At 49.4% G+C, this 21,181-nt stretch overlaps 1 protein-coding gene across 1 annotated transcript in view; it reads left to right on the top strand.

Moving 5' to 3' along the window:
• The window catches only part of TSPAN13 (tetraspanin 13), a 76,535-nt gene that overhangs the window by 34,118 nt on the left and 21,236 nt on the right, over window positions 1-21,181 (top strand). Inside the window, exon 2 of the mRNA XM_040352244.1 lies at window positions 15,266-15,433. Coding sequence (XP_040208178.1) covers window positions 15,266-15,433 — 168 coding nt within the window. The remainder of the gene's footprint in view (window positions 1-15,265; window positions 15,434-21,181) is intronic.

The following is a 21,181-nucleotide window of genomic DNA, read 5'->3' as shown; positions in this document are numbered from 1 at the left end:
GCTGTCTGTGTCAATGGACACAGGAGCAGGACTCGGGAGCATGCCCGCACGAGTGCCCCCATGGAAAGCGGCTCTATGTGGGGGCACCCAATGAAGAGGAGGAGCCAGGAGCGCTGCCAGGCGACCCCAGTAAAGGAGGATCGGGGCTGCTCTGTGCAAAACCCTTGCACAGAGCAGGTAAATTATAACAGGTTTGTTTTTTGTTTTTGTTAAACAAAGAACCTTTACATTCCACATTAATGACTTGGAGAGGATATGCAAAGAGGAGTGGGACAAAATCCCTCATGAGATGTGTGCAAACCTGGTGGCCAACGACAAACGTCTGACCTTTGATTGCCAACAAGGGTTTTGCCACCAAATATGAAGTCATGTTTTGCTAAAGGGGACAGTCCCTCAAAATCAGGGTCTGTTGGGAGCTATGGGCACCTTGACTGGTGTGCAGCTACATAGCCCCATACACAACAAACTAATTTTTTTTTCTTCTTCTTTCAACACATCAACTTCAGGGACATGTTTACTTGCCGCCAAACTTCCTATGTCATTGTAATGTTCAGTTAACCTGTCGGTCACAATGGCCCGGATTCACAGAGAGTGGCGCAGATTTATGCCGCCGTAGCGTATCTCCTTTACGCTACGCCGACGCAGCGCAGAGAGGCAAGCATTGAATTCACAAAGCCAATGCTCCCAAATCTGCGCTGGGTTTCCAAGGCGTAAGTCGGCGTAAGTGGGCGTGAGCCATGCAAATGAGGCGTGACCCCATGCAAATGATGGGCCGAGCGCCAGACAGATACGTATAACGAATGGCGCATGTGCCGTCCCGTGGACGCATCCCTGTGCGCATGCTCGCAATCACGTCGGAACAACTGCCCAAGATACGCTGGATCACTGCCTACGGCGTGAACGTAACCTACGCCTAGTCATATTCACGTCCAACGTAAACTACATAAAATACGCCGGCTTGTGTTCCCTGGTGCAGACCTTTGCATGTCTGCTGCTGAGTTACACCTCCTTTATGGGGCATAACTTTACGCCGGACGTATGACTTTATCATACGTCCGGCGCACGTACGCTCGTGAATCGGCGTGTCTCCCTCATTTGCATATTTGAATAGGAAATCAATGGGAGCGCCAAATGTGTCCAGCATAAATATGCGCCCACTTTATGCCGGCGTTGGCAAGTTACGTCGGTGGGATGAAGCCTATTTTTAGGCGTATCTTAGTTTGTGGGTACAGCGCATAGATACGACGGCGCATATTTGCACTTACGCGGCGTATCTCGAGATACGTCGGCGTAAGTGCTTTGTGAATCTTGGCCAATGTAATTAATTTCTGTGTGTGTGTGTGTGTGTGTGTGTGTGTGTGTGTGTGTAAATAGGACATACATACACAAAGAGAGACACACTCACACATATATATAATAGTGTGTGTGTCTTTGTGTATGTATGTCCTATTTGGACAGCACGGCTGCCTCATCCTCCATGTGTGTAGACATACACGCACTTGTTTCCATGGAGACGCCATTTGTGATTCAGCCATTGTTGTGGCCTGTGAGAGGAATTCAGTCACCCATTCACAAATCCCTCTGACAGGAGGTTAAGTTGCTGTGTCTTTTTCCACAGCCTGGACGGGTAGGGGGCATATTGAGGGCATTTTGTGAGGATTTTGTGGCAGGTTGCCGTGTTACCGGCGGGTTCAGGAATTTCAATCTTTCGGGCCTTTTGCTGAATCTCGGTGAAATCCGCCATCTCTGTGACTTGTAATGGGGATGTTTGGTTGGAAAGTTTTCTATCCATTTGATATCCATTGACCCAGCAGGGTTTTCCAGATGGAACCCACTGCAAAGTGTACCTTTTGTCACAGAACTGAGGCCATTTTGAGGATGCGGCCTAGAAACTGCTTGAACACTTCAGCTCCGGAAGATTTACCCCCCCCCCCCTTCATGACCAGGCTGTTTTTTGTCTTACTGCATTACTTTCACGAACAATTGCACAGTCGTGTGATGCTGTACCAAAATTTTTTTTTTTTTTAAATTGATGTCCTTTTTTTCCCACAAATAGAGCTTTCTTTGAGTGGTATTTGATCACCACTGCGTTTTTTTTTTTTTTTTGTGCTATAAACAAAAAAAAAATACTGCCAATTTTGATAAAAAAAAAAAAAAAATGTCTTCATCAATTTAGGCCAATTTATATTCTGCTACATATTTTTAGTAAAAAAATCGCAACAATTGCTTATTGATTGGTATGCGCAAATTTATAGCGTTTACAAAGCGATGAGATATTTTTCATTGTGTTTTCTTTCTTTTACTAGTAATGGTGGAAAGTGACTTATAGCAGGACTGCGATATTGCGGCAGAGAAATCGGATACTGACACTTTTGACATTTTTGGGGACCAGGGACCCCTTCAGCCCCAGCCCTGGCCCCTCCTTCAGCCCCAGCCCTGGCCCCTCCTTCAGCCCCAGCCCTGGCCCCTCCTTCAGCCCCAGCCCTGGCCCCTCCTTCAGCCCCAGCCCTGGCCCCGCCTTCAGCCCCAGCCCTGGCCCCGCCTTCAGCCCCAGCCCTGGCCCCGCCTTCAGCCCCAGCCCTGGCCCCGCCTTCAGCCCCAGCCCTGGCCCCTCCTTCAGCCCCAGCCCTGGCCCCTCCTTCAGCCCCAGCCCTGGCCCCTCCTTCAGCCCCAGCCCTGGCCCCTCCTTCAGCCCCAGCCCTGGCCCCGCCTTCAGCCCCAGCCCTGGCCCCGCCTTCAGCCCCAGCCCTGGCCCCTCCTTCAGCCCCAGCCCTGGCCCCTCCTTCAGCCCCAGCCCTGGCCCCTCCTTCAGCCCCAGCCCTGGCCCCTCCTTCAGCCCCAGCCCTGGCCCCTCCTTCAGCCCCAGCCCTGGCCCCTCCTTCAGCCCCAGCCCTGGCCCCTCCTTCAGCCCCAGCCCTGGCCCCTCCTTCAGCCCCAGCCCTGGCCCCTCCTTCAGCCCCAGCCCTGGCCCCTCCTTCAGCCCCAGCCCTGGCCCCTCCTTCAGCCCCAGCCCTGGCCCCTCCTTCAGCCCCAGCCCTGGCCCCTCCCTAGACCTGAAACAAAGTGCAGATTTGTCTTCAAGTGATATTTATCACTGCAGACAGTGCTACCCGTGCCGCCAATGCCTTAATGTGCTGCAGGCAGTGCCACCCATGACGCTAATGCCATAACGCATGTGCTACCTGCTGACGGTGACACCAATGCCATATAGTGCTGCCATTGGCAGCATGGGTGGCACTGTCTCTGCAGGCAGCACATGTGTTATGGCATTAGCGTTATGGGTGGCACTGTCTCTGCAGGCAGCACATGCGTTCTGGCCCATAGCGCATGTGCTACCTGCAGACAGTGCCACTAATGCCGCCAATGCCATAATGTATAGATGCTGCTGCAGTAGTAGTAGATCTTTTTTTACATTATTTAGTTATCTTTTCAGGTTGCCCGGGCCCCCCTGCTGGCCGGGCCCAGTACAACAGGGCCAGTTGTACTGGCCTATCAGCGGCCCTGCTTGTGCTGGCCATACACAGGTCGAATTTCGAAAGAACTTTCTTTTGAAAATCGGAAAATGTGTGCGTTTTTGTGTTCCGATGGTGCCACCATTGATTTCGAAATTCGACCGACCAAACCTTCAATTTCACCTCGTGTTCCTACAGAAAATAATTTTCGTGTCTGGAAAACTTCTTTTCTTGCACATTTTCTTTTTCGATTACATTTCTTGCACGATTCTCCCATCATTGATTAGAAAATAGTTTGTTTTTTCAAAAAGTATCCAACATGTTGGATTATTAAAATACGATGGCCGCACGAAAATCTGCTGTTGCTGCAGTCCACTAATGTTGCGAAATACGAACGAACATTTTCGAAAGAAAGTTCTTTCAAAATTCGACCCGTGTATGGCCAGCATTATACAGTGATCAGTACCTAAAATATGCACTGTCACTGTACAAATGGCACTGGCAACGAAGGGGTCAACATCAGGGGTGATCAAAGGGTAGAAAACGTGTGTGTGTGTGTGTGTGTGTGTGTGTGTGTGTGTGTGTGTGTGCTTTTCAATAAATGGTATATTTGGTAATACACTAGGCGTTTTGAGCCCCCTTTTGTGTATATTTTTACAGTGCAAAGGTGAGCTAAACCTTAAACAATACATCGCCATCTACACGCTTTTGCAAGGGCACCTGCGGTGCTGTAAATGCACACGGAGCAAGTTTTTTCCGCACCGCGTTTTGGTGTGATTTGACCCTCAGAGTTTACTGTAAACGATGGTCCTAGAGTGATTCCCATCACTACAGTATGAGTGGCGATACCTAATGTGTTGTGCAATCATTGTTTATGTATCTATGTGCATTCTATATGTATGTTTACATTCATATGTGCAAGGCGGGGTTAGTTCACCTTTACCAGAGAACTGTCTATGCCAGTGGTTCTTAACCTTGTTGGAGGTACTGAACCCCACCAGTTTCATATGCGCTTTCACCGAACCCTTCTTAATTGGAAAAATAAAATATGATTTTGCGTGTGATGGGCACAGTGGCTGCGTGTGATGGGCACAGTGGCTGCGTGTGATGGGCACAGTGGCTGCGTGTGATGGGCACAGTGGCTGCGTGTGATGGGCACAGTGGCTGCGTGTGATGGGCACAGTGGCTGCGTGTGATGGGCACAGAGGCTGCGTGTGATGGCATAGCGAGGCTGCAATATATATATAATTGTGTGTGTGTGTGTGTGTGTTATATATATATGTACACACACACACACACATACATATATATATATATGTGTGTGTGTGTGTGTGTGTGTGTGTGTGTGTATATATTTTTTTTTTTTTTTGCTAGTCAGAGAAGGCTCATTTAAAATAACACAAAAACATTTTTTTTATCTGCCATTTTATATTAAAAAAGTGCTGGTCACCACTCACCTCACCTTAGTCAGCCTCCTCCCCTCTTTCCCCCCCCCCCCCCCCAATCCAGCCATTTAATTATATGCTCTTAACAGGTTCTACTTACTTTTAAACAAGTTCAGTAGTCTTTTTTAGCACACTGTCTGCTAGGTTCAAATTCCACTAGTCAGGCAGGCTCCTCGTGACTAGTCCTTGCCTCTCTAGCTCGTCACAGGCAGCGCCGACACACAGCCAAAACAAGATACGACGGCTTCTGGGTAAGATCCGACAGGTGTACGTCTTTGTACGCCTTCGGATCTAAGATGCAATACTTCGGCGTCCGCTGGGTGGCGTTTTCCGTGTCGGGTATGCAAATTAGCGATTTACGACGATCCACGAACATACGCGCGGCCGTCGCATTTTCGAACGTCGTCTGTAGTCTGCTTTTTCCGGCGTATAGTTAAAGCTGGTATTTTTCGGCGTATACATAGAATTGCCATGTTAAAGCGGGGGTTCACCCTGTTAAAAAAAAAAAAAAAATGTTTTTTTTTATTATTCCATTACTTTCGGCATCGTAGCGCGAGCTTCGGTATGCCGGTCCTAAATTTTTAATCCCCGTACTCACTGTGCTATCGATGATTGAAGAATCCGGGGAATGGGCGTTCCTATGGTGAGAGAAGGTGATTGACGGCCGGCCCTGGCACGTCACGCTTCTCCAGAAATAGCCGAAATAGGCTTGGCTATTCACGGCGCCTGCGCATAGCCTGTGCGCAGGCGCTGTGAATAGCCGAGACCTACTCCGGCTGTCTTCGGGGAGCGTGACGTGCCAGAGCCGGCCGTCAATCATCCTCCCTCTCCATAGGCACGCCCATTCCCCGCGGGAGTCGGATTCTTCAATCAACAATAGCACAGTGAGTACGGGGATTAAAAATTTAAGACCGGCATACCGTAGCTCGCGCTACGATGCCGAAAGTAATGGAATAATGAGGTGAAGGAGGGTGAACTACCGCTTTAAGTATGGCCGTTGTTCTCGCGTCGAAATTTGAAAAAATGTTTTATTTATTTTTTGCGTAAGTCGTCCGTGAATAGGGATGGACGTAACTCACGTCTAAGTTCAAAAAATTACGTCGTTGCGATGTCATTTGGCGAAATGCACGGCGGGAAATTTAGGAACGACGCATGCGCATTTCATTCGGCGTGGAGACGCGCTGCATTTAAATGAAACACGCCCCCAACCCGCCCAATTTGAAATCCGCCGTCAGAAATACACTACGCCGCCGTAACTTACTGCGCGAAATCGCTGAGGATTCGAAAATGCGCCAGGTACGGCGGCGTAGTGTATCTCTGATACGCTGCGCTGTTCTACATGTATGTGGATCTGGTCCTATAACTTTTGCGCAAACCAATCCAATATATGCTTCTTTCGATTATTATTATTATTATATATTTTTTTTTTTTCTAAAAACATGTAGAATACATTTTGGCCTAAACTGAGGAAAAACATTTGTTTGTTTTTTATATAATTTCGGCGGATATTTATAGTAAAAAGGAAAAAAATACTGTTTTTTTTTTTTTATATAGCGCAAAAAATAACCGCAGAGACGATCAAATGCCACCAAAAGAACGCTTTCTTTGTGGGGGGGGAAAAAAAAGGACGTAAATTTTTGTTTGGGCGCAACGTTGTCAGAAATTGTCAGTTAAAGCGACGCAGTGCCCAATTGCAAAAAATGGCCTGGTCATTGGGCAGCCAAATCTTCCGGGGCTGAAGTGGTTAATAGCACCCCCACATGTCTGATAACCTGAAAGAGATAGTGGAGCATACGTGTGGGGGGTGTCAGGCGTATGCTAAAGGGCAGCGCAATTTTTGTGCACGTCGGAAAAGAGTGTGAATTCTGAACATGGCACAGGTGTGAACCTAGGCAAATTGTTGGCACGTGCGCGGGAGTGGCGTTAATATGCAAATTTTCACGCGTACCAAACTGCGTGGTGCCACAGCAACATACAGTTTGATGCGGCCGTTATGAGGAAAAAGGTCAGGGTCTTCTTTTCCTTGTTTCTCACATGTACTGTAGGTCAGCCCATTGAAATGATTAGGCTGCCCTACGTTCGACGTGCGTGAATGCACAGAAGCGCGTGCGCTCGGCCGCACCTGTTTGATGTGAACGTTTCCATATGTTCTGCAGTATCTCCATCTTGCGTCAGATTTGTATTAAGGGAAGCTGCACTGTGGGCACAGCAAGCACAATATTTCTGTGTCCCAGTCACCCCACAACCCTTCCCCCCCCCCCCCCCCCGGGTCAAGTGGCTTTCCCCAGGAATGCGGTATTTGATGCCGACAGGGAAGCGGGAGCTTTGTGAATGAAGCCTGTGATTAGCTGCCTCTGCAATCTTCTTTCATTGTCCCCGGCTGAGGTTGTAACTGTGGCTTCCAGCGCACAAAAGACCTCATTGTCCAGAAGGACGGGCCCGAGCCTTTGCTAGAACGCTGCAAAGCGCCAGATTATTCGGAAATATTAGCCTTGGCTGTACACACATTTTACTACTTTGAATTCATTGGCCCGGATTCAGTAACAATTGCGCTTTTTTTACGGAGGCGCAGGGCAACGTTTTTGCCCTGCGCCCCCGCAATTTTTTTTTGCGCTGGCCTCGATTCACGGAGCAGAAGCTCCGTAAATTGCGCGGGCGCGCCAGCAAAATGCCCGGCGTAAACGCGCGCAATTTAAATGATCCCGTAGGGGGCGGGAATCATTTAAATTAGGCGCGTTCCCGCGCCGATCGTAGAGCGCATGCTCCTTCGGGAAACTTTCCCGACGTGCATTGCGGCAAATGACGTCGCAAGGACGTCATTTGCTTCAAAGTGAACGTGAATGGCGTCCCGCGCCATTCACGATTCACTTACGCAAACTACGTAAATTTCAAATTTTGCGACGCGGGAACGACGGGTATACGTTACATTGGCTGCCCCTGCTAATAGCAGGGGCAGCCTTACGCAAAAACCGCCGTACGGAAACAACGTAAATTGCGTACGCAGGGCTCGCGTAGGGTTGTGAATCGGTGTTAGTATGCAATTTGCATACTATACGCTGAGCACAACGGGAACGCCACCTAGCGGCCATCGCAAGAATGCAGCCTAAGATATGCGGGCATAAGAGCCTTATGCCGCGCATATCTTAGGCTGCAGTCGGCGTAACAAGGTTCCTGAATCAGGAGCATTCGTTACGCCGGGGCAAGTAAGCAATTGCGCTGTGTAACCTATGGTTACACAGGCGCAATTGCTTCTTGAATCCAGACCATTGTTATTGGTGCCAGTTAGGGTTACCCTTCACCTTCCAATATGCCCATACAATCAACTTTAGATTTAACAAATAAGTGTAATGTGAAGACCTACCTAATCTATTCAATCATACGGGTCCAGTCAGACAAGTCCTTGCACTATATTGTCAAAAGTATTGGGACATCTGCCTTTACACGCACATGAAATTTAATTGCATCCCAGTCTTAGGCCGTAGGATTCAATATTGAGTTGGCCCCGCCCTTTGCATCTATAACAGCTTTAACTCTTCTGGGAAGGCTGTCCACAAGGTTTAGGAGTGTGTCTATGGGAATGTTTGACCATTCTTCCAGAAGCGCATTTGTGAGATCAGGCACTGATGTTGAACGAGAAGGCCTGGCTCGCAAGTCTGTGCTCTAATTGATCCCAAAGGTGTTCTATTGGGTTGAGGTCAGGACTCTGTGCAGGCCAGTCAAGTTCCTCAACCCCAAACTTGCTCATCCGTGTTTTGGTGCGCAGTCATGTTGGAACAGGAAGAGGCCATCCCCAAACTGTTCCCACAAACTTGGGAGCATGAAATTGTCCGAAATGTCTTCGTATGCCTTAAGGGTTCTTTCTTTCTTTCTTTCTTTCTTTCTTTCTTTCTTTCTTTCTTTCTTTCTTTCTTTCTTTCTTTCTTTCTTTCTTTCTTTCTTTCTTTCTTTCTTTCTCTCGCGCTCTTTCATGCTCTCTCTCTCTCTCGCGCTCTTTCATGCTCTCTCTCTCTCTCGCGCTCTTTCATGCTCTCTCTCTCTCGCGCTCTTTCATGCTCTCTCTCTCGCGCGCTCTTTCATGCTCTCTCTCTCGCGCGCTCTTTCATGCTCTCTCTCTCGCGCGCTCTTTCATGCTCTCTCTCTCGCGCGCTCTTTCATGCTCTCTCTCTCGCGCGCTCTTTCATGCTCTCTCTCTCTCGCGCTCTTTCATGCTCTCTCTCTCTCGCGCTCTTTCATGCTCTCTCTCTCTCGCGCTCTTTCATGCTCTCTCTCTCTCGCGCTCTTTCATGCTCTCTCTCTCTCTCTCGCGCTTTTTCATGCTCTCTCTCTCTCTCTCGCGCTCTTTCATGCTCTCTCGCGCTCGCGCTCTTTCATGCTCGCTCGCGCTCTTTCATGCTCTCTCTCTCTCGCGCTCTTTCATGCTCTCTCTCTCTCTCTCGCGCTCTTTCATGCTCTCTCTCTCTCTCTCTCGCGCTCTTTCATGCTCTCTCTCTCTCGCGCTCTTTCATGCTCTCTCTCTCTCTCTCTCGCGCTCTTTCATGCTCTCTCTCTCTCTCGCGCTCTTTCATGCTCTCTCTCGCTCTCGCGCTCTTTCATGCTCTCTCTCGCTCTCTCTCGCTCTTTCATGCTCTCGCTCTTTCATGCTCTCGCTCGCTCTTTCATGCTCTCGCTCGCTCTTTCATGCTCTCGCTCGCTCTTTCATGCTCTCGCTCGCTCGCTCTTTCATGCTCTCGCTCGCTCATGCTCTCGCTTATTCATGCTCTCGCTCTCTCTCTCTCGCTCTTTCATGCTCTCGCTCTCTCTCGCTCTTTCATGCTCTCGCTCGCGCTCTTTCATGCTTGCGCTCTTTCATGCGCTCGCTCGCTCTTTCATGCTCTCGTTCGCTCGCTCTCTCGCTCTTTCATGCTCTCGTTCGCTCGCTCTCTCGCTCTTTCATGCTCTCGTTCGCTCGCTCTCTCGCTCTTTCATGCTCTCGTTCGCTCGCTCTCTCGCTCTTTCATGCTCTCGTTCGCTCGCTCTCTCGCTCTTTCATGCTCTCGTTCGCTCGCTCTCTCGCTCTTTCATGCTCTCGTTCGCTCGCTCTCTCGCTCTCTCGCTCTTTCATGCTCTCGCTCTTTCATGCTCTCGTTCGCTCGCGCTCTCTCTCGCTCGCTCTTTCATGCTCTCACTCGCTCTTTCATGCTCTCACTCGCTCTTTCATGCTCTCGCTCGCGCTCTTTCATGCTTGCGCTCTTTCATGCTCTCGCTTGCTCGCTCTTTCATGCTCTCGCTCGCTCTTTCATGCTCTCGCTCGCTCGCTCTTTCATGCTCTCGCTCGCTCTTTCATGCTCTCGCTCGCTCTCTCGCTCTTTCATGCTCTCGCTTGCTCGCTCTTTCATGCTCTCGCTCGCTCTTTCATGCTCTCGCTCGCTCTTTCATGCTCGCTCGCTCTTTCATGCTCTCGCTCGCTCTTTCATGCTCTCGCTCGCTCTCTCGCTCTTTCATGCTCTCGCTCGCTCTCTCGCTCTTTCATGCTCTAGCTCGCTCTCTCGCTCTTTCATGCTCTCGCTCGCTCTCTCGCTCTTTCATGCTCTCGCTCGCTCTCTCGCTCTTTCATGCTCTCGCTCGCTCTCTCGCTCTTTCATGCTCTCGCTCGCTCGCTCTCTCGCTCTTTCATGCTCTCGCTCGCTCTCTCGCTCTTTCATGCTCTCGCTCGCTCTTTCATGCTCTCGCTCGCGCTCTCTCGCTTGCACTCTCTCATTGCTCATCTTTCAAAGCGGTTACTCGTAAAACAAGGTTCCCCTGTATATATACATACTCTTCAAATGTCTTTTTTTATGAACAAGAAAATGACGTTGGGCTGGTATAATAAGGCTATTGAAAGTATGAAATTATTTGCAGGGCTGGTTTTTATTCCCGACCCTGGAAATATGGGTCAGATAAAATCTTGTAGGGGGCCAGATGTGGCCCACGAGCCGTTCGGGAAACCCCTGGTCTAGGGTACAGTATATCCTGATTCCAGCGTCTGGTCATTCCAGGACCTCATCTGGTTTCCCTGCCGAGGAAGGCTTGGAATTCCTCTAGGAAGGGATATGCTCTCCCGTCACACAACGTCCCCTCCGCTCATCACTGGCACTCATGGATCAGGAAGGAAACAAACAGTTCTCAGTGATTTCCTCTTCTGTGTGCACATTGCTGCATGGAGATCTATCAGAGCACATAGAGAAGCTTTGTGTATTGTGTTTGTAAATGATATGTTGCTAAAAAACGCAATTCTAAAGATGAAAGTAGAGGTCCTACACGGCTGGCTGAGCATTCAGAAGGTCCACAGGGGGGGGCGCTTAATAGTAATTCTGTTTTTTATGTGGTTAGAAAATGCGTATAGACTAGAGGACGGTGTTAAAGCGGTTGTATAGTCCTTTTCTTTTACTTTTACCTACAGGTAAGTCTATAATAAGGCTTGCCTGCAGATACAAAGAATATCTCCTAAACCTGTATGGTTTAGGAGCTATTCCCCTTACAATGAGCAGCTGACTTCAGCGCGGGAGTGACGACATTGCGGCTCCAGCCACTCACATCTAGGGTGACCACGTGTCCCGGATTGCCCGGGATAGTCCCGCATTTTGCAGGTCTGTCCCGGGCACCTTCATTCCAGGACAATACAGTGTCCCGGAATGAAACTGACACAGCCACCCCCTGGGCCAATCTGATGCCCCCAAAAAAGACCGCCACACCACCGCTTTACTCACTGACAGTACTTGTCCTGGCCGGGAATGCCTGGAGGAGCACAATCCCCGCCCCCTGCTTGTGATTGGAGAAATCGTAAATCCTGCCTCTTGTGTCCAATCACTGTGCAGTGATTCGTTACAGCACAAGCTGATTTTTGGGAAGGGAGGGTGTCCCTGAATGGTAGTTTGGAAATGTGGTCACCCTACTCACATCGCTGGAGCCGTGATACCCGGAAGACGTGCTGAGTCAATATGTCAGCTCCCTCGGCGTGGACTGGGTGAGATACGGACGCTAAGAAACGAATAGCCGCGCCCTCGTCCCGGATCGCTCCTGAAGCCATGGGAACCGCCACATGTATCGGGGGGGGGTCCCGATCGACCCCCGACCCATGTCTAGGCAGGGACGTACAGGTACGCCAATGTGCCTGTCCGTGCCATTCTGCCGACGTATATGTACATGCGGCAGTCCGGAAGTGGTTAACTGACACGGTACCTGATTTTTGTCTTTTTTTTTTTTTTTTCATAAATAGAGCTTTCTTTTGGTGGCATTTGAACACCTCCTGTGGTTTATTTTTTGCGCTATAAACAAATAAAGAAAAAAGAGCTATAATTTAGAAAAAATGTTTTTTACTTTCTGCTTTAAAAAAAATCCAGCAAAAAAAAGATTTTCTTCATCCAATTTAGGCCAATGCGTATTCTGCTACATATTTTTGGAAAACAAAATTCCAATAGGCGTATATTAATTGGTTAGCACAAACGTTGGCGTCTACAAACTATGGGACATACGCAGTGAAACCGCGTTACTCGCGATCCTGGGTTAACGAGCGTTTTGCAATACGAGCACTGTTTAAAAAAAAATAATCCTGACTCCTTTGAGTGTTGTCTCGCAAAACGTGCAGGATTCAAGCCACAACGGTGTGCAGTACCACATTTGGCCAGAGGTGCGGGGGCGCCGGAGCCGTTCGGAAAAACTTTTCAGAGATCAGCCGAGCTGTCCTCGAGTTGCCATCTGGGGCCCTGTGGGCCTCCGAACCCCTAAAAAACAGCTGGGTGTGCACTGCGCATGTGCAAGTCGTGCAGTGACTCCCAGTTGGTTGGCCAAGGAGGGAGAGGAGAACTTCCACTCAAGCCACCTAGACGGCCCAAGTGGAAGTGGGATCAGGTACCTGTCAAAACTAGGTACGTACTCCCCCCCCCCCCCCCCCAAAAAAAAAGACATGCCAAATGTGGCTTTAAGTGACTTTATTACAGTGTTATAGACCTCGGGTCTATTTTCCAAGTAATGCCGTGTAATGTGCAAATGTAACACTTCCTGGTATTTACCGTATTCCATCTCCCAGAGATCACCGTACCTCCTCGGTGACGTCATCTAGTGTGACGCGACTAACACCGAGTCACCTTGTCCTTCAACACCAGCACTCTCCTACTTGTACAAGGATCCCTTGTCCTCTCTTGGCCCTCGCCTTGTGTTGCAATTGTTATATATAGATCAGGAGCCTCCAGTCAAATCCCCGCACTGGAGAAGGACAGAACAAAGACACCCCAGAGAGGATACATCGGGTCATTATAAAGCAGAAGAAAATAAAGAACCTAAACGTGGCAGAGATATTGGGAGTGATCTGCATACATTGAGGGGAAATCATCAAAACTGGAGCAACATGACATGTGCATGACAACCAATCGGCTTCTATCTTCAGCTTGTTCAGTTAAGCTTTTTAAATGAAAGAGAGAAGTTGATTGGGTGCCAGGCACAGCTGCTCCACTCTTAATAATTTCCCCCAATATGTTCAGCACTGTACAGTTGTAATTAGGGTTGTCCAGATACCGATACCAGTATCGGTATCGGGACCGATACCGAGTATTTGCACTAGTACTCGTACTCGCGCAAATACTCCCGATACCAAAATAGAATACTTTTTTTTTTTTTTTTTTGTGACATCGAACACAAATTGGATGGCACCATTGGATGGCACTGATAGGTGGCACTGGCATTGATTGAATGGCACTCATAAATGGATGGCACTGATAGGTGGCACTGACATTGATTGGGTGGCACTGATGAGATGCACTAATAAGCTGCCTCCCTGCACTGATGCACTAATGGGCACTGATCTGCACTGATAGGTGGCACTGGCTAGCTGCACTTTTGCACCGATGAGCTGCACTGACAGTGATCACTCCTTCAATGATATGTAGTTTTCCAGTACCGTATGCTAAAAAACAGCCCCACACCATGATGTACCAGTTCTTCATAATTCTAAAGAAAATATCTTTGGTCTGTATTGTGGTTTGAAAACGGTCACATGACATTAAAAAAAAGTATCGGTATTCGGTATCGGCGACTACTTGAAAAAAAGTATCGGTACTTGTACTCGGTCCTAAAAAAGTGGTATCGGGACAACCCTAGTTGTAATGGCTTCAGTCTATGTAAATTATGTGCCTTTTTTTTCTGTATAGTTGTTGTTGAATCTCCTTTCCTTTTTCATATCCCCTGTTTCTGTGACCCCCCCCCCCCCTTTGTTACCACCCCTTATTTTCTCTCTTCTCTTTCTTTTTCTCTTTCTCTTTCTTTTTCTCTTTCTCTTTCTCTTTTTCTCTTTTTTCTTTTTCTCTTTCTTTTTCTCTTTTTCTTTCTTTCTCTCCCTCGCTCGCTATCCCCCTTGTATATAATGTATACATTCGCCATGAAGAATATTGTATGTCCCCCCTGACCTCTCTCGCTCTCTCTCTTTGGCCCGTACACACGGCCGAGGAACTCGACGTGCCAAACACATCGAGTTCCTCGGCGTGTTCAGTCCTGGAGCCGCCGAGGAGCTCGGCGGGCCGAGTTCTTCCATAGAACAACGAGGAAATGGAGAACATGTTCTCTATTTCCTCGCCGAGGTCCTCGTCGGCTTCCTCGGCCGAAAGTGTACACACGGCCGGGTTTCTCGGCAGAATTCAGCTCTGAACAGAGTTTCTGGCTGAATTCTGCCGAGAAACTCGGTCGTGTGTACAGGGCCTTACTCTCTCTCGCGCTCTCTCTCTTTCTCTCTCTTTCGCTCTCTCTTTCGCTCTCTCTTTCGCTCTCTCTTTCGCTCTCTCTTTCGCTCTCTCTTTCGCTCGCTCGCTCTCTCGCTCGCTCTCTCTCTCGCTCGCTCTCTCTCTCGCTCGCTCTCTCTCTCGCTCGCTCTCTCTCTCGCTCGCTCTCTCTCTCGCTCGCTCTCTCTCTCGCTCTCTCTTGCTCTCGCTCTCTCTTGCTCTCTCTCTCTCCTCTCTCTCGCTCGCGCTCTCTCTCTCTCTCTCTCTCTCTCTCTCTCTCTCTCTCTCTCTCTCTCTCTCTCTCTCTCTCTCTCTCTCTCTCTCTCTCTCTTTCGCTCTCTCTTTCGCTCTCTCTTTCGCTCTCTCTTTCGCTCGCTCTCTCGCTCGCTCGCTCTCTCGCTCGCTCTCTCTCTCGCTCTCTCTCTTGCTCTCTCTCTCTCCTCTCTCTCGCTCTCCTTCTCTCCTCTCTCTCGCTCTCCTTCTCTCCTCTCTCTCGCTCTCCTTCTCTCCTCTCTCTCGCTCTCCTTCTCTCCTCTCTCTCGCTCGCTCTGTATCCCTCGCTATCCCCCTTGTATATAATGTATGCATCCGCCATGAAGAATATTGTATGTCCCCCCTGACCTCTCTGTCTTCTCTCCTGTAGATGGTCAGCCTCCTGCTGATTGGAGTGGCAGCATGGGGAATCGGATTCGGCCTCATCTCCAGCTTCCGTGTGGTCGGTGTGGCTGTGGCTGTCGGGATCCTCTTGTTCCTCATCGCCCTCGTCGGACTAATTGGGGCCATTAAACATCACCAGGTGTTGCTGTTCTTTGTATCCTTTTATTGGATGGATCTCCTCTTTATAAAATGTGACCGATTTATTAATGTTATCACCCCTCTGCCTCCTCCTGATGAATGGGAGAACAGCTTTAACATTGCTATTACACACAATGCAGTTTGAGCCTTCGCTGACTGAACGCACTAATGTTTGTGCTGCCAAATATGCTGCACGCGCCCGTTGCGATGTGTTGGGCATGTCATGGGCTACTCTATAAACTACGCACAATAACATGCGCACTGCCAGCGCACCGCAGTGGACCCGGTTGGTGTGAATATGCTCTTCATTTTCTCACATTCTAGTTGTCTTTCTCACAATGAATATCATTCGCTCTGTGAAGCCTGTTTTGTTCCAATGCTGGCAAATCGAATGCAATTAGAATGTGATAACTATTTTCAATGCTGTTGTATGGATTTCTCTGAATCAAAGCAGTACTGGATGTAGCTACGCTCAGAACATTCGATTGCAAGAGACAATACCCTGAGGGGCCAATCACACTATGTGCGGTGACTGGCGTTTTTCTACAATGGACAAATGCAGGTCACCCGTAGGCAGGGCTGCTGTTAGAAATCGGGGGCGGGGGGGCCCCATACAGCTTACCTGACGGGGCCACTACTCTCCCCCTCCAGCTGAAACTGACTGAGGACCATGGGCGTCCGCTGAACTTTTTTCAGGGGGGGGCATCATTTTAAGGTCATCCATGCTCGGTCCCTTTTTGACAGTCATGAAGGGGAGGGGCTTGGTCATTATTACATAAAGCGCAGGCATGCAAAGGTTTGAGAAACCTGATGCAACTATCAAGCAACTAGCAACTTTGAATAACAATATCATAAAAAATGGAGGCCCCCCCCCCCCAAGGAAATAACAACCCCCAGGATCGGTGCCAGATTCTGCAATAACAATCTCCAGCTTTGCTGTCAGTTTCCGCAATAAAAATCGCCAGCATTGGTGTGAGTAGCAACAATAATAACCCCCACATCACCAATGTACATAATAATGACCCTCAGCACTGGTGTCAGTTTCCGCACTAAAAACTCCCAGCATTTGGTGTCATTTTCTGCAATATTTGCCCCCAGCATAGATGGGAGGATATCAGGTTAGACACTTCCTAATGGCTCAGTACCTAGGAACAGTAATGGATAATCGCCAACTTACCAGGCCTGGTGAAACCGCAGCGGTGATCCCTCTGGCTGGACGTTCGCTCACTCTGGTTTGCCTGTGGCGAATCTAGTCAGTAGTGTAGCATGCCTGTACCCTGGCAGTGGCTCTGTCTTTCTCCCTCTCTGGTGGTGCGGGTACAGCGGTGCTCCCTCTCTGGTGGTGCGGGTACATCGGTGCTCCCTCTCTGGTGGTGCGGGTACATCGGTGCTCCCTCTCTGGTGGTGCGGGTACAGCGGGGCTCCCTCTCTGGTTGGTGCGGGTACAGCGTTGCTCCCTCTCTGGTTGGTGCGGGTACAGCGTTGCTCCCTCTCTGGTTGGTGCGGGTACAGCGTTGCTCCCTCTCTGGTTGGTGCGGGTACAGCGTTGCTCCCTCTCTGGTTGGTGCGGGTACAGCGTTGCTCCCTCTCTGGTTGGTGCGGGTACAGCGTTGCTCCCTCTCTGGTTGGTGCGGGTACAGCGTTGCTCCCTCTCTGGTTGGTGCTGGTACAGCGTTGCTCCCTCTCTGGTTGGTGCTGGTACAGCGTTGCTCCCTCTCTGGTTGGTGCGGGTACAGCGTTGCTCCCTCTCTGGTTGGTGCGGGTACAGCGTTGCTCCCTCTCTGGTTGGTGCGGGTACATCGGGGCTCCCTCTCTGGTTGGTGTGGGTACAGCGTTGCTCCCTCTCTGGTTGGTGCGGGTACAGCGTTGCTCCCTCTCTGGTTGGTGCGGGTACAGCGTTGCTCCCTCTTTGGTTGGTGCGGGTACAGCGTTGCTCCCTCTCTGGTTGGAGCGGGTACAGCGTGGTTCTCTCTGGCATCCCCCAGCATGAGCACAGTATTTTTCTTTTCTCCTCTTGTAACCCCCCCACCAGAGTGCTTGCATGCTGGGGACTGTAGCATGGTGTCTGTAGACACGCTGGGGCCGCCACTCTTAAGGGACTACATTTCCCATGATGCCCCCAGAGTCTTCTGATTGGCCCTCTGCTGTGGCCAATCATGGGGAGGAAAACGGCGTGTTTGCATACAAGGCTGGAGAAGCTTAGTGCCAGCATACGGGCACAACGAAATGTGGGTGCAATACCTGCTTTGTTTTTTAACTAATAAATTCTTTTACCTACTACACTATGAGGGGCAGTCTTTTTCTATGAGCTTTTGTAGAGAAAAAGAGACTACATATACCCAAGACACCTGACAGTTGTGGAGACGCAAAGTAGGAGTGGTTATCCTGGGAATGAACCAAAGGCATTTATTGAATGTGATCTGGTGAGTGGCCATTTTTAACGGTGATGGGACAATCACGGAAGTGGTGAAGTCACGTTGTGTTTGAACACTCTGCAGGAGGGGTATAGATTACCTAAGAGCACTTGGTTATCACATTGGGACTTTAAAGGGAAGAGGATTCATTTAGAAATTCTCCATTATTCAATTTCTAATATTTTTCTATACATATACCGTATTTATCGCGGTATAACGGGCTCCCGCGTATACCGCGCACCCCTAAAGTGACCCCCAATCCTGTGGGAAAAAAAGTAATTTTTGTACTTAGTTTTGGTGTCTTGCGCGGTGTCCATCGGCGGCCTCGTCGGGTCCGGCGTCCTTCTGCGGCGGGTCCGGTGTCCTTCTGCGGCGTCCTCCCCGCTCGTTTCCCGCGCCGAGTTTTGAATACTGTGCCAGCATATACCGAGCGCAGTACACTCGGGCAGGCTCGGCAACTGTCGCGCTCACGTCCTGTACGTCCAGGACGTGACCGCGGAAGAAGCCGAGACTGGCCGACTATACCCGAGTGTACTTCGCTCGGTATATGTCTGCGCAGTATTCAAAACTCGGCGCGGGAAAGCAGGTATCGGCGTATATCGCGCACCCACGATTTTGCCCTGATTTTCAGGGCAAAAAAAGTGCGCGATATACGCCGATAAATACGGTACATATTTTTTTTATAGATTTTTTTTTTGTCACTAAAAAGGTCGTTTGTCTTCGCAATAAGAAATTCTTTGTGAACCTGATATAGGGTAATGCACGTTCTCTTTTTTTAGATATAACGTGCACTATTTAACCACTTGCTTACTGGGCACATAAACCACCTTCGTTCCCAGGCGAAATTTCAGCTTCCGGCACTGCGTCGCTTTAACTGACATTTGCGCGGTCGTGCGACGTGGCTCCCAAACAAAATTGACGTCCTTTTTTCCCCACAAATAGAGCTTTATTTTGGTGGTATTTGATCACCTCTGCGGTTTTTATTTTTTGCGCTATAAACAAAAAAAGTGCGACAATTTAAAAAATATATTTTTTTTTTTTACTTGTTGCTATAATAAATATCCCATTTATTTTATTTTTATTTTTTTTATATTTTTTTTCTCAGTTAAGGCCGATACGTATTTTTCGACGTATTTTTGTAAAAAAAAAAAAATGTCAATAAGCGACTGGTTTGCGCAAAAGTTATAGCGCCTACAAAATAGGGGACATAATTATGATTTTTTTTTTTATTTTATTTTTTACTAGTAATGGCGGCGATCTGCGATTTTTTTTTTTTTTTTTTTTTTTTTTTTTTTTATTGGGACTGTGATATTGCGGCGGACGTATCGGACACTTCTGACACAAATTTGGGACCATTCACATTTATACAGCGATCAGTGCTATAAAAATGCACTAATTGCTGTATAAATGTGACTGGCAGGGAAGGGGTTAACACTAGGGGGTGAGGAAGGGGTTAAATGTGTATCCTGGGTGTGTTCTAACTGTGTGGGGGGAGGGGGCTGACTGGGGGAGGTGACCGATGCTGTGTCCCTATGTACAAGGGACACAGATCGGTCTCCTCTCCTCTGACAGCACGTGGAGCTCTGTGTTTACACACAGAGCTCCGCGTCCCTGCTGTGTTACCGACGATCGCGTGTACCCGGCGTACATCGCGGCCACCAGGTACACGCATCGGCTCTTTAGCGATGCGCCGGGACAGTGTTTACCCTCTGCGCGCCACCCAGTGGCGCACGCGGGTAATGCTTTTAAAAAGATGTCCAAAGACGTCCATCCGGCACTTGAGAGCCGCGCTGTTGACGTCTTTTGTCAATAGCGCGGATCTGAAGTGGTTAATACGTGTATGGTACGCAATGTGTGTGTGTTTTTCACATCCTTCTGAGAAGAATATTTGTATATGAGCATTTGGTACACATTTATATACACATATATGTATAGGGGTTACTAATTGTAATTATTGCACAGGATTAGGTGGATGTAAATCAACCACCAGGGTCGCGCAATCCATATACCATATTAAACCCTTTGGCAGTGGTAGCTGACATTTCTGGTCTGACAGGTGCCCTTTAAAACCTCCACTGGGTCACCTTTTCCGACAGACACAGGCAGGTCCCATAGGTGCAGAGATAGTAATATGTTACAGTATACAGCGCATTGATGGCGGAGCGTGTTGTGACGGGTCTCATGGCGTCTGTAGGAGAGGTGTGACTCTGAGTCACGGTGCAGCGCGATGTTTGATTAGTGGGAGCAGCTGCTGGTTGTGTACTCAGCACATGTAATCTGGTGATAATTGAATGCTGTGGATTTGCTGGCTTTAAAAAAAAATATCAGACAATGGTCTGATGCAGTGGCGGCTGGTGCTCAAAATTTTTGGGGGGGCACAAACAGACAATTGCAGCCTGTGCCCATCAAATGCAGCCACTGTGCCATCCTATCAATTGTCGCCACTGTGCCATGCCAAACGCAGCCACTGTGTCATGCCAAACGCAGCCGCTGTGCCCACATCAGTTGTCCTCGCTGTGCCCACATCAGTTGTCCTCGCTGTGCCCACATCAGTTGTCCTCGCTGTGCCCACATCGGTTGTCCTCGCTGTGCCCACATCGGTTGTCCTCGCTGTGCCCACATCGGTTGTCCTCGCTGTGCCCACATCGGTTGTCCTCGCTGTGCCCACATCGGTTGTCCTCGCTGTGCCCACATCGGTTGTCCTCGCTGTGCCCACATCGGTTGTCCTCGCTGTGCCCACATCAGTTGTCCTCGCTGTGCCCACATCAGTTGTCCTCGCTGTGCCCACATCAGTTGTCCTCGCTGTGCCCACATCAGTTGTCCTCGCTGTGCCCACATCAGTTGTCCTCGCTGTGCCCACATCAGTTGTCCTCGCTGTGCCCACATCAGTTGTCCTCGCTGTGCCCACATCAGTTGTCCTCGCTGTGCCCACATCAGTTGTCCTCGCTGTGCCCACATCAGTTGTCCTCGCTGTGCCCACATCAGTTGTCCTCGCTGTGCCCACATCAGTTGTCCTCGCTGTGCCCACATCAGTTGTCCTCGCTGTGCCCACATCAGTTGTCCTCGCTGTGCCCACATCAGTTGTCCTCGCTGTGCCCACATCAGTTGTCCTCGCTGTGCCCACATCAGTTGTCCTCGCTGTGCCCACATCAGTTGTCCTCGCTGTGCCCACATCAGTTGTCCTCGCTGTGCCCACATCAGTTGTCCTCGCTGTGCCCACATCAGTTGTCCTCGCTGTGCCCACATCAGTTGTCCTCGCTGTGCCCACATCAGTTGTCCTCGCTGTGCCCACATCAGTTGTCCTCGCTGTGCCCACATCAGTTGTCCTCGCTGTGCCCACATCAGTTGTC

The sequence above is a fragment of the Rana temporaria genome, chromosome 5 (assembly GCF_905171775.1).
Source record: "Rana temporaria chromosome 5, aRanTem1.1, whole genome shotgun sequence".
In the NCBI taxonomy this organism is placed as follows: Eukaryota; Metazoa; Chordata; class Amphibia; order Anura; family Ranidae; genus Rana; species Rana temporaria.
This window is presented reverse-complemented; position numbering and strand designations above follow the sequence as displayed.